Genomic DNA, 13,496 nt, shown 5'->3' on the forward strand with positions numbered 1-13,496 from the left:
AGAGATTGAAAAGGCTGGGACTATTCAGCTTGCAAAAAAGATGACTGGGGGGGATGGGATAGAGATCCATTAAATCATGAATGGTGTGGAGAAAGTGAATAGGGAAGTGTTATTTACCCCTTCACATAACACAAGAACCAGGGATTATCCAATGAATCAACAAAAGGAAGTATTTCATCACACAATGCACAGTCAGACTGTGGAACTCATTGCCAGGGGCTATTGTGAAGGCCAAAACTATAAGTGGGTTTAAAGAAGAATTAGATAAGTTCATGAAGGATAGGTACATCAGTGGCTATTAGCCAAGATGGTCGGGGACACAACCCTATGCTTGTAGTGTCCCTAAGTGTCTTACTACCAGATACTGGGACTGAACAACTGGGGATGGATCACTTAATAATTTCCCTGTCCTGTTCATTCCCTTTGAAGAAGCTGGCATTGGCCACTGTCAGAAGACAGGATACTGGGCTAGATGGACTATTGATCTGACCCAGTATGGCCATTCTGATGTTCTATTGTTCTTACATTTGCAATGAATGAATTGTCCTACCTCCGGGCAGAAAGTATTATAACCAATACATGCTGTGGTGGCTTTCCGGCAAGGGAAAGATGGCAAGTGATTGAAACCTGTTTGCAGATGCAGGGTCTTGGGGGGAATCTTAGCTGCCAAATCTCTTGCAGGTCTGAAACAAGAACTGATCCCTGTTTGTGTGCTAAATGTTTCTGACAAGCAGTAAATCGTAAGAAAGGGAAACTATTTCAGTGGTCAACAGGGTGTGATTTAGCATTTCAGAGTAGAAAAAGGCTCTTGGGGCTACTTCTGTCTTGGTCTATCCATGTTTCAAAACCCTCTTCATATTGGATACAGATGCTAGTACTTGTGGTTTGAAGGACAGAATCTCAGGTTGGCTGCCCTCCGGATCTGAGAATATAGCGGTGGAAATTGAAACTGAAAAAGTTGTCACAGGGATGAATTCCCCATTGTAAAGCAGAATGGGCAGGGGTTGTTAGACACTGATACGAAATCCAGAGAAAAGCCCCAAAGAGATTTGGGTGAGAATAAAATTGTTTTATCTAGGTGATGGTAAAACTGTCCTGACAGAAAGACACTGTGTATATGTAAATAGTTAACTATAGTTGTATCACTTCTAATTTGTTAAAGTATTTATTTTCTTTGTGTTTGGGATAAGTTTTTGGGTGTCACCATGTTAGGCCTCATGGGGATGATGTGCAAATTTGTGTTGTAGGGTGTTATGATGAACTGGGTGAAACCTTGTTGTGGGTTGAGTTAAAACTTTCTTGAGATTGATAAGAGTGAACACAACCTTCAGTTCACATAAGGGCAAGGATGGGCCTCCACCAAAGAGAAAAAGGAGTATGTAAACCCACCCAGGAGCTTTTGCTGAGTTGTGTGTGTGTGCGCATGTGCGTGTGTGCGCACGCACACAGAACAGACAAAAAACAGAGACTCAGACAGCTGGCAGCTGAAAGCCCTGTGTCTGACCCCAGAAGGGGTTGGGGTGCAGGCTGAAAAGAGTGTTCCTAGTTCTAGGAGGAAAAGAAGCTGTTTTGTGCTATTTGATTCCTTTTGCATTCAGAGACAGGACTTTGCTCATTTTTTGTAAATAAACAAAACTGCATCAAAGAAATACCTGACTATCACCAATTTATACTCCCAGCTGGAACATCCCCAGGGACCTAAATTTGGATGCTACTCGGGTTGGAAAAGGGAAACAATATTTTTCCACTCCAGGTATGACTATTTGAGGTTAGGTCTTTTGGAGCTCTTTAGGTGGGCTAGGGGATTGATGGGATGCTGACCCACTGTTGTTCCTTCATGTATGGGCCTGCTTTTCCCATTTGTCCATGAATGCTGCCTCACTGGGCAACTAGCGAGACATATCTCTGGTCACTGCTGTTTGGACTCTGGAGCTGAACGATCACTGACAAAGTCTGACTCTTTTTAAATATTGATTTCCAATATAGTTTGACAACAAACATAGTCTGGTTCAAAGAGAAAGAGGAAGAGTCTGGTCTGAGTAGTTTTACCACTCTCCAGTTTAAAGAACAGGAGTACTTGCGGCACCTTAGAGACTAACAAATTTATTACAGCATAAGCTTTCGTGGGCTACAGCCCACTTTATCGGATGCATAGAATGGAACATATAGTAAGAAGATATATATATACATACAGAGAAGGTGGAAGTTGCCATACAAACTGTAAGAGGCTAATTAATTAAGTTGAGCTATTATCAGCAGGAGAAAAAAACTTTTGTAGTGATAATCAAGATGGCCCATTTAGACAGTTGACAAGAAGGTGTGAGGAGACTTAACATAGGGAAATAGATTCAATATGTGTAATGACCCAGCTACTCCCAGTCTCTGTTCAAACCCAAGTTAATGGTATCTAGTTTGCATATTAATTCAAGCTCAGCAGTCTCTCATTGGAGTCAGTTTTTGAAGCTTTTCTGTTGCAAAATTGCCACCCTTAAATCTTTTACTGAGTGTCCAGAGAAGTTGAAGTGTTCTCCTACCGGTTTTTGAATGTTATGATTCCTGATGTCAGATTTGTGTCCATTTATTCTTTTGCTTAGAGACTGTCCGGTTTGGGCAATGTACATGGAAGAGGGGCATTTCTGGAACATGATGGCATATATCACATTGGTAGATGTGCAGGTGAACGAGCCCCTGATGGTGTGGCTAATGTGATTAGGTCCTATGATGGTGTCACTTGAATAAATATGTAGACAGATTTGGCATCGGGCTTTGTTGCAAGGATAGGTTCCGGGGTTAGTGTTTTTGTTGTGTGATGTGTGGTTGCTGGAGAGTATTTGCTTCAGGTTGGGGGGCTGTCTGTAAGCGAGGACTGGTCTGTCTCCCAAGATCTGTGAGAGTGAGGGATCATTTTTCAGGATAGGTTGTAAATCTTTGATGATACACTGGAGAGGTTTTAGTTGGGGGCTGAAGGTGACAGCTAGTGGCGTTCTGTTATTTTCTTTGTTGGGCCTGTCCTGTAGTAGATGACTTCTGGGTACTCTCCTGGCTCTGTCAATCTGTTCTCTTCAGTTTGTGATTGAAGTACCTAATAATTGGCAATGAAGATTGAGGATGATCCCCATGCACATTCCCAGGCTTCATAAAGTAGGAATGTACCTCAAGGGTCCAATTGCTGTTTTCATTGTACGTCACCTAAGGCCTTCCTTCCTTGGATTAGAGCTACCTAGGGGACCCAGCCACTTACCGCTATGAAACTTAAGCATCATCCAGTAAAAACAGGTCTAGAAGTAGATGTGATTAGTAACTAAAAGTCAAATAACATTTTTTTTGTATAGTTTGGGATATTTTAAGGTGGCACCTTTAGACAGGGATTTGCCTGTGGGAGGATGTCATGTATAAACAGTGTCCCATGGCCATTCTCAAAACTACTTGCCCTTTAAAAGTGCCCATTTTAGAGGTCTTGATTTTGGAACAAGAACAATGCTACATTTTATTGTGAGACACAGCTGTTATTGCCAAAAGGGGTTATGCACATAAATTTGCATTTGTACTTCCTTTCTGTACTTAAAGAGATACCCACAATTATTTGAAATCGACAAGCTATTTGTGAAGTTTGAATTTTCTGTTAAGAGTTGTGTAAATCTTATCTGGTGACTTATCACAATAGTGTGCTAATCTGAAATATCAACTAATTCCTATATGTGCTATTTCCCATGAAGACAAATCTTTCTCAAATACTTTAATTTGATTGGATTAGAGGCAGTACTGAGCCACAGCCTATATTAAAGATGCTTATATGTTTCACTTCTTATTTCCAGGTGAATTGAAGGATGATGATAACAAGTCAGACAAGAAAGATCAGTCTAGTATGGGAAATGAATCAAAGAAATCAGATGGTAAGGACCTAATTTCTATCACTTTTTTCCCCCACCACTGTATGTGGTGCAGTGCATTCTAGACAGCCAATAGTTTGTCCTAAAATTATAGTGTAAGAAATCCAGGGAAAAAATACTCTGCAACATTTGGCAAAACTCTTTGGGGCATCTTCAGATAAAATTGTCTCTTTCCTAAATAGTGTCTAGCAGTACTTAATTGTTGTGTTGGTATACCATGTTCCTTACACATGAACTCTCAAAATTTCTGCAAGAAAACTCCTGGATAATTTAAGCTTCTCAAAAGAAAACATGGTTACATTTAGCTCCATCTTTTTTACTTTAATTTGGTCAAACTCTGCTCTGAGTTACATCACTGTAAATGCAGAGTAACTCCATTGACTTCAAAATTTAGCCTATAGTTTATAATCATATATCACACTATGCCAATATAGAAATAAGATTTTCCTGGTTTAACTGGTTATGTGAGAATTCCTCTGGAGTAGTGGAATCCTAAGTGAGATACAACAAGTATAGACGACCTTGTGCTATCCCCTTCCCCATCTGGTGTAATGTGCATGTTAAGGACATCCTAGAGAAGAGATATGGCTGGAATACTGCTGCATTCCAATAGGCCACAGCTGTGGAACAGCCTATTGGGTGTCATTGCAACTGGAAACAATTTAGAGCAGCCCTGAGGCTGCTCTAAATTATGCCAGAAGTCAAACGGGTTCCCAGGAATCAAGGAAGTATAAAAGCGAATGTAAGCCACCTTTACTCCTCTCCCTTTCCTCAGGTGTGCCAAATGGAGTTGCAATATAGCTGAGGATGTGGGCCTATTGCTATGGGAATGATTTAATAAACGTTAATTTACATTTATAAATGGATACATAACTTGCTGTTACCTTTTACTCGTCTGTATATCTCAGTTAAATCCACTGAGAAAATGCAGTTTTCACCTTTATAGACACAATATGGTATCTGGTTTTGACTCTCAAGAATAACAATCCTATTGTAACTACTACAGCAAAAGTTAAGAATGACAATAATTATATCTTCTATTTCACTGAAATAAAATATATTCCCTTAATTGGATATATGTGAATGAATTACTCAATAAGTACATTGTCCTGATAATTTTATAATTCAGAAGAAAAGGTGACTAACAACATAAATAATATAACACAGTGGATGCAAGAACATATATTAATTCTACACACATGAATATGTATTTTATAAAATGATCTTTTTAAAAAGGAATGTCTGTCAGGACTTGCTTATTTTGTTAGAAAGCCATATTCTTTACACACTTGAGATAAATATCTACCAGCAAAAAATCCTTGGTCAAATAATGAAAAAAACAGAAAGGCAGCTATATTAATGACTAAATGATTCAGGTTCAGTTCACTACTGTTTGCAGACCCATGTTATTAATTAATCATGAATATTCAGATGACCTCTGTATGGTCATGAAAGTATTTGCAAATCCCCAAATCTTCGTGAATCTGTTATTCACGTTTTATTATCTACTATTTCTTGTGCACTGCTGAGAATAACTATTTGTTACTCTCCTGTTAAAAAGTGCGAGACATCCATTTAGAGAGCAGAACCAGTACCAGGTGATCAATCACATAGTAAATAGTCAAAAGAAACAATGCAGGAGCAACCCAGAGGCTGAGTATTGTTCATTCAGACACTTCAGACAGCTCTTACTTCATTGTCAGAAAGCAGAAAAAGTTTGTGAATGATTTTCAAACCAAAGAAAAGATGTACACATGTCACTTTCTTGTTTTGACAAATACTGTTCAATCAGCTCTATCTGTTACTTGCTGTGGGACAAAGCACTTTACTAGCAGAGTGGGGGATCTAGAAAAAGAAGTGCTAGTTTGAGACACATGGTTACATGCAGAATAATGAAATATTTACACAGCCAACTTCAGGTAAGCTGGAGAGAGAGAGAGAGAGAGAGAGAGAGAGAGACAGACAGACACTGTAGGGATATAGAGTCACACCTGCATGTAATAGAACAGGGATTCTCAAACTTCATTGCACCGCGTCCCCCTCTGACAACAAAATTACTACATGACCCCAGGAGGGGGGACTGAAGCCTGAGCCCAAGCCTCACTGCCCCAGGATGGGGGGGCCAAAGCCTGAGACCTGTCACCCAGGGCTGAAACCCTCAGGTTTCATCCCCGGGTGGTGGGGCTCAGGCTTCAGCCCCAGGCGGTGGGGTTCGGGCTTCAGCCCTGGGCCCCAGCAAGTCGAACACCAGCCCTGGTGACCCCATTACAATGGGGTTGTGATCCACTTTGGGGGCCTGACCCACAGTTTGAGAACTGCTATAATAGAGTATAAGACCCTGATCTTGCAAAAGCTTACCTGTGCTTGACTTTATGCACTATCAGTAATCAGAATGAGTTCACAATATGTAAAGTTAAGCATGTGCATAAGTCTTTGAAAGTGCAGGGGCTAAGTCACTTAGGGCTTGTCTACACTGGCACTTTACAACTTTCTCACTCAGGGGTGTGAAAAAACACCCCTCCCTGAGTGCAGCAAGTGTCAGTGCTGTAAAGCGCCAGTGTAGAGACTGCACCAGCGCAGGGAGCCGCACCCCTCATGGAGGTGGGTTTTTTTTAGAGCGATGGGAGAGCTTTCTCCCAGCGCTCTGCCGTGACCACACAAGCCACTTTAAAGCACTGCCGCGGCAGCGCTTTAGTGTTGCCAGTGTAGACTAGCCCTTACAGAATAAGGTATTTGCACAGAGAGTCTGGGGAACTTAGCATAATCTTCTCCTTCTCCATAAAATAGAAACTTCGCAGTAGCTGAGTAGGAACCAGCTTTTTGGAAGCTCCACATTGCATATTATATAAACTGCTATACCTGTACATTAGAAGCCAAATCCTGAGGTCTTTAGTCAGGGATAATTCCAACTGCTTTCAAAGGGAGTTACTCCTGAGTAAGAAGCTGAGAATGTGATTGAAGAGCGTGAATTGTTAGCAGAATTTGGGTATTTCTATTGTTCCCATTACTGTAGTATCGGAGTGCCTTGCAATCTTTAATGTAGCACATGACAACACCCTGTGAGGTAAGGAAGTATTTCCCCTATTTTACAGATGGGGAACTGACACATACAGGGGCTAAATAAGTTGTCCAAGATCACAGAAGAAGTCTGTGGTGGAGAAAAGACATGAACCCAGGTCTCCCAAGTCCTAAGCTAGCCCCTTTACAGTGGATCATCTTTCCTCTCCCTTCACTCTGTCAAACTTATTCTGGTTGATTTCAGCCAGACACTCATTGCTTTACTATAGTTCTTTACTTGTGAATGTCCTTGCTTATGGAGCAGGCCCCCTGTTCAGTAATGTATACTTTATCTTCAGTACTGAGAAAGGAAATATAGAATGACAGCAACACAGTCTTATCAGAAACATCATCAGCATGAATAGCATGTCAAATATTTCCATTTGGATAGAATATTATTAGAGAAGGTTGGAAAACCTATTTTTTACTTATTGAATAATTGCCTTGCTAAGGATGCAAAAGAAACAGCACAACGGCAGACAGTAAGCAAAAAAAAGTAGGGAGAGGATCCCTGTTAGGGATTCCACTGATCTACGCGGAGGCCACCTTGTTATCGTTGTTACTGGAATTTGTTGCTCTTGGGATCAAAGCACAGTTTGTTCTATTATTTCTATTAAACTAGGAATAATAGACAATTAGAAGGATTTTATTATGCTTCTAAGCATGTGAGCTTATCATTCTAGTAATAAACACTCCAGTTTCACATCTGTACTCTCTTGGCTGGAGGAACTGCCACTCTGAAAGAGGAAAACATGCCAAGGATAAGTGTGTAATAAGCAATGCTCCCATCTAGTGGCTAAATTGTAACCCCATGTTTTACCAGGTAGAAATTTCAAAAATATCACGTTCCTCCTATTGAACATATTTGTCCTAGAATATGGAGAGAATATAGATATGTTTTATTATTTTTATAAACCTAATCTACATTTCTGTGCATACCAGACTTAACAAGAATTCAGGAGTTGGTTTTCTGACATGAGCAGGCAAATGTTGTTAACATAACCTGTTCAGTTACGTTGTATATGCTGCACTTGCAAACACCTACTTGCAGTCATTTGCTGCTGATTCTATTTGGCAATCACTCCCTAGTCACCCAATATACTGTAGCTATGGGCCAACGATTCCTTTTATTACTGTGCCCAAGTATCCTTCAAGAGGATTTTAAAATACCTGTGGTGGCAGATTAGTTAGTGTGATTACCTGAACTTCTGATATAATGCATTGTTGGTGAATAGAATGCTCTCTTCTATAGCATTAATTCATTTTAATGGCAATAGTTCCGTGTTTCTATAGGGCATTTTACTACTTGTGTTAACAGATGTCCTTTCCTGGTGTCACTCTGAACAGTGGAGCTGTTATTAAAACATATCAGCTGCATCAAAGAGTCCACCTGTCTTTGCAGCCTCCTTCTGGAGTGAGCACTGGCATTAGGGTTGCCAACTTTCTAATTGCACAAAACCAAACACCCCTGCCCCGCCCCTTCCCTGAGGTCCCTCCCCTGCCCCGCCCCTTCTCCGAGGCCCAGCCCCCGCTCGCTCCATTCCCCTCCCTCTGTCGCTCACTCTCTCCCACCCTCACTCACTTTCACTGGGCTGGGGCAGTGGGTTGGGATGCAGGAGGTGGGTGAGGGCTCTGGGCTGGGGCGAGAATGAGGGGTTCAGGGTGCGGGAGAGGGCTTCGGGATGGCGCAGGGGTTAGGGTGCCGGGGGGGGGGAGGCGGGAGGGCTCCGGCTGGAGGTATGGGCTCTGAGTGGGGCCAGGGATGAGGGGTTTGGGGTGCAGGAGGGTGCTCTGGGCTGGAGCTGAGGGGTTTGGAGTATGGGAGGGGGTGCAGGCTCCGGCTGGGGGTGTGGGCTCTGAGTAGGGCTGGGATGAGGGGTTTGTGGTGCAGGAGGGGGCTCAGGGCTGGGGCAGGGGGTTTGGGTGTTGGGGGGAGGGGGTGTAGGCTCTGGAAGAGAGTTGGGGTGTTGGGGGGTGCAGAGTCCTGGCGGTGGTTACCACAGCTCCCAGGAAGTGGCCGCCAGGTCCCTTCAGCCCCTAGGTGCATGGGCAGCCAGGGAGGCTCTGAGCGCTGCCTTTGTGCCCACAAGCTTCTCCCCCACAACTCCCATTCATCACGGTTCCTGGCCAATGGGAGCTGCAGAACCGGCACTCGGGGCGGGGGCAGCGTGCAGAGCCTCCCTGGCCCCCCCATGCACTTAGGGGCTGCAAGGACCTGGCAGCCACTTCCAGGAGCTGTGTGTTAGCTCTGGGCCCCTGCTGCGCCGCTGACTGGACTTTTAATGGCCCAGTCAGCGGTGCTGACCAGAGCCACGAGGGTCCCTTTTCAACTGGGCATTCCAGTCGAAAACTGCACGCCTGGCAACCCTGACTGGCATGATTTTCAGTGTTGCAGTGCAGAGTTATATGTCTATCCAGCCAAAATCAATATCCAACAGTGAAGGTAGGCTGCTGCACTAAGGAATCTCTATCTTGTGGCGAAGTCTTGCTCACCTTACTCACATAAGTAGGCTTGTTGTCAATGGGACTGCTCAAATGGGTAAATGAGCAAGATTTGTCCTTACTTCCTAGAAGTATGGCAATGGTAATGAGGGTAAATTTGAGACCACATAAGTAGAGGTGCCCAAAGCTCCAAATATTAGGCTGATTCTTCCATATTGACAGAAGCATAATTCTGTTCAGCTTTCAGCGGGGTTCATGAGGCAGATATGATAGCTATCCCCTTTCCTCTGGTCCTCACAGTTTCTATGCTACATGGGACGCATCACAATCCAACTTCAAAGAAAAATTGGGATCTCAGTGGGTCAAGACTTGCTGGATATAAATTATTCCCTTCCTTCCTTCCTTTATTTATTTCTATTGCTAATCTAGGAATTGGGGCTGATTATGCTAGACTCTATGCACATGTTATAAAGACAGTCCCGACCCAAAAACTGCCCTGGAAGGCATGGTAGCGTTGTGCTGTCCAAACACACCTTTGCTTTTTACTACACAGATGCTTAATTGCTGTCCAAACATCTAATTATAGTTCACTAGCTGGATAACTATGCAAATAAATAAATAGTTATTATTCTCTAGTCTGGGCTGGGGCATAGCTATGACTTATTTAACAAAAGGTGATACCGAAGGCAAGTTTTAATTTGAATAGACAAAGGTATGTACTCTATCTGTTTATTATTTTTACTCCCCTTTAATGTCGACTAGGTAATAAACAGAATGTAAATGTGATCACGGAAGTTAGTTACAGGAACCCAGCCTTAGTGTTCAACCCTGATCTCAGGTATATTGTTTAATCATGCCATGCATTAGATGACGAGAGCAAGAAAATGTTTGGATAAGTAACTAAAACCTATCATACTTCTTCATACTTCTTTTTGGTGAAAATCTCATGAAAACAAAGGATTGGGGTGTATGTGCCCAATTTCCAGGAATCCCTTCTGGAAGAACACAAAGCACAGACTTTCTTATGGTATTTGGTTATTTTTACTTCCAATCTCAGTTGAAGCCAGGGTGCAAAACTTGGCATTAGGAAATGCAGTGTGTCTTGATTTCAGCTTTGGGGTGAAGATTTAGCGCAGTTCTTATTGTACTTTAACTGGTTCACTCATCCCAGTTGCATGTCTTAAGAAATCAGCTGTCAGTGCTTGTGTGTGCTGTTTGTCTAGGTAACTTTAAAAGATGCATACTCAGGTTAGATGTTGGCATTTGGCCATAGTTCTACTTTGGAGGCGATGTAGAGCTGCAATACACAAAGAAGTGCTCAGGAGTCACAATGCTTCCCCCCATCTCCTTGAAATATAAGGGGAATGTGAACCTGCAAAATCCCTTGTGACAATTCCTGCCACCCCCAGCACAGCCTCCAACTTTGCACACTGCCTGGAGAGGTGGGGCTATGGTCCCACTTCTAGTCTACCCATTTTAGGTCAGTTTGTACCCCTAGAGGTGCATAGACAGAGTACTTCCTGCTTTCCACCAAGGAGGGAAAGTGCTCCTTGTATCTTCCCTCCACTAAGTCCAGGGACAATCAAGTCTACTCTGACATGTCCACACATGTCATATTCCGGAGCAAGATTGTGCCCTTAGAGTGAAACCAGATCACAGCCGAGGTAAATAACTGAAATAGAAAGCAGACAGAAAAGCTTCTCAAGATGGAAGGAAGAATATGGGATAGCTGCTGAAGAGATATTAGTAACGAGAAGCAACACATCTTGTCTTCCCTGCCCCACCAGTAGTCAGTCTCAAGTTTGCACATCCCCTCAGATCATGGCTATTTTAAAAGATATGGAAGATCACAGGATGACTATGAGCTGCCAACATGATGCAGCTGTGAAAAAAGCTAATGTGATCCTAGGATGCATTAGGCGAGATATATCCAGTAGTGATAGGGGAGTGTTATTGCCATTATACAAGGCACTGGTGAGATGTCATGTGGAATTCTGGTCTCCCATGTTTAAGAAAATTGAATTCAAACTGGGACAGGTGCAGAGAAGGGCTACTAGGATGATCAGAGGAATGGAAAACCTACCTTATGAGAGAAGACTTAAGCAGCTAAGCTTATTTAGACAAAAGAAGGCTGACGGGAGATACAATTGTTCTCTATCAAAACATCAGAGAGATAAATACCAGGGAGCGAGAGGAGTTATTTAAGTTAAGCACCAATGCTGACACAAGAACAAATGGATATAAACTGGCCATCAACGAGTTAAGCCTTGAAATTAGATGACTGTTTCAAACCATCAGAGGAAGGAAGTTCTGGAATGGCCTTCCAAGGGGCTCTGTGTGGGTAAAAAAACCTAACTTGTTTCAAGACTGAGCTCGATAAGTTCATGGAAGGGATGATATGATGAGACTGCCTACAATGGCATGTAACTGATCTACAACTGCTAGCAGCAAATATCTCCAATGGCTGGTGATGGGACACTAGGTGGGGAGGGCCCTGAGTTACTACAGAGAATTCTTCCCAAGTGTCTGGCTTGTGGGTCTTGCCCACATGTTCAGGGTCTAACTGATCGCCATATTTGGAGTTGGGAAGGAATTTTCCCCTGGGTCAGATTGGCAGAGACTCCGGGGGTGGGGGAAGGGAAAGGGGATCGCCTTCCTCTGCAGCATGGGGCACAGGTCACTTGCTGTTTAAACTAGTGTAAACAGTGGATTCCCTGTAACTTGGAGTCTTTAAATCATGATTTGAGGACTTCAGTAACTCAGCCAAAGGTTATGGGTCTATTCCAGGAGTGGCTGAGTGAGGTTCTGTGGCCTGTGATGTGCAGGAGGTCAGACTAGATGAACAAGATGGTCCCTTCTGGCCTTAAAGTCCATGAGACTCTGGGCCCTAATCCTCAAAGGTGTTTTTTTCACCTAATTCCCACTGATTTCATTGGGAGTTAGGAGTCTAAATACCTTTGAGGATCTGGGCCTCTGACTGCAGCATTGATATGTCTAAGTGAAAATGTGAAACCTAGAAAGAAGAAACACTGTAACTAGGAAGCATACCGTAGTCCAATTTTAAAGGGATACTGTCCAGATTGTCAGTTGTGTTTTGCTTTGTCAGTACATACATCATCCACTGTGCTGCCGGATGGCTCTGTTCTTGTGGGCAAACATAAAGATGTTTCAGCTTATTTGGCTTGTTCAAACCAGGACTAGCTTCCACAGAGTCAATGAATGGTAGACAGTCTTTCTACAAGTTAGCTTTTTGTGCCTGGTGCTTTAATACTGCATTTAGAAGGGAGGCTCTTGTTCCACCCAAACCGAATGGGGGAAGTAAGGGAGGAATTGACTGAATCACAGTTCATTCTTCGCTTTACTCCTAGAGCGCTGTGTGCCATACCTTAGTCAGCACAGACTGTAAAGTCACAGTCTAGGCTCAAGAGACTATTATGTGCCATCTCTTATTCAAGGGATCCAGCTCCAGAATCTTTTGCTGACCCTTGGTTAGCCTTGGCTGTACTGGTGCATCAAACTGATGCTATTTCAAATCAGATACCAAAAAATTATTCACCCTCCTTGTGCACAGACAGCACCAGCATTCTAGCTGCCACCTGTAAAGAGCAACTCTTGAAATGCACTTTATCACATCTTTATTAACAACAGCATATTCTTAAGTTATTTATTTGATCATGAAACGTATAGTAAGTTTCTGCACTGGTTTTGGTAGATTGCTGAGCAAAGTACAGGAGCTTAGGAATGTGATGGTGCATTCACTGTGCATTGCAATGTCAGACATTTTTGACATACTCGTTATTTTTCTCCTGTGCTTTGAATTTCCAAAATGTGCTTGTAATCATGGGGGAAATATATATATATAGGGGGAGAGTTATATATATATAGTTTATATATAATATAAACTAATCTCCCCCCCCAAAAAATGATTTTAGGTCGAATGTAATAGAAGCTGTCAGACAAATACAAGTCTCAAGATCAATGTGAACAGGACATCAAATTATTTGAAGTCATGAATGATTTAAGGATAATTATGTGCCAAAACCAGAAATTCAGAATCTCTTCTATGCTAATACCATTTTTCCCCCTACCAAAATCAATGTTAAAGAC

At 42.6% G+C, this 13,496-nt stretch overlaps 1 protein-coding gene across 6 annotated transcripts in view; it reads left to right on the forward strand.

Moving 5' to 3' along the window:
* Positions 1-13,496, forward strand: part of PDE1C (phosphodiesterase 1C) — a 426,361-nt gene that overhangs the window by 375,272 nt on the left and 37,593 nt on the right. For all 6 annotated transcript variants that reach the window (XM_074945378.1, XM_074945379.1, XM_074945381.1 and 3 more), the window contains one exon: positions 3,816-3,893. In XM_074945378.1, the coding sequence (XP_074801479.1) occupies positions 3,816-3,893 (78 nt within the window). The remainder of the gene's footprint in view (positions 1-3,815; positions 3,894-13,496) is intronic.

This window comes from Natator depressus, chromosome 2 (genome assembly GCF_965152275.1).
Source record: "Natator depressus isolate rNatDep1 chromosome 2, rNatDep2.hap1, whole genome shotgun sequence".
NCBI classification, from domain to species: Eukaryota; Metazoa; Chordata; order Testudines; family Cheloniidae; genus Natator; species Natator depressus.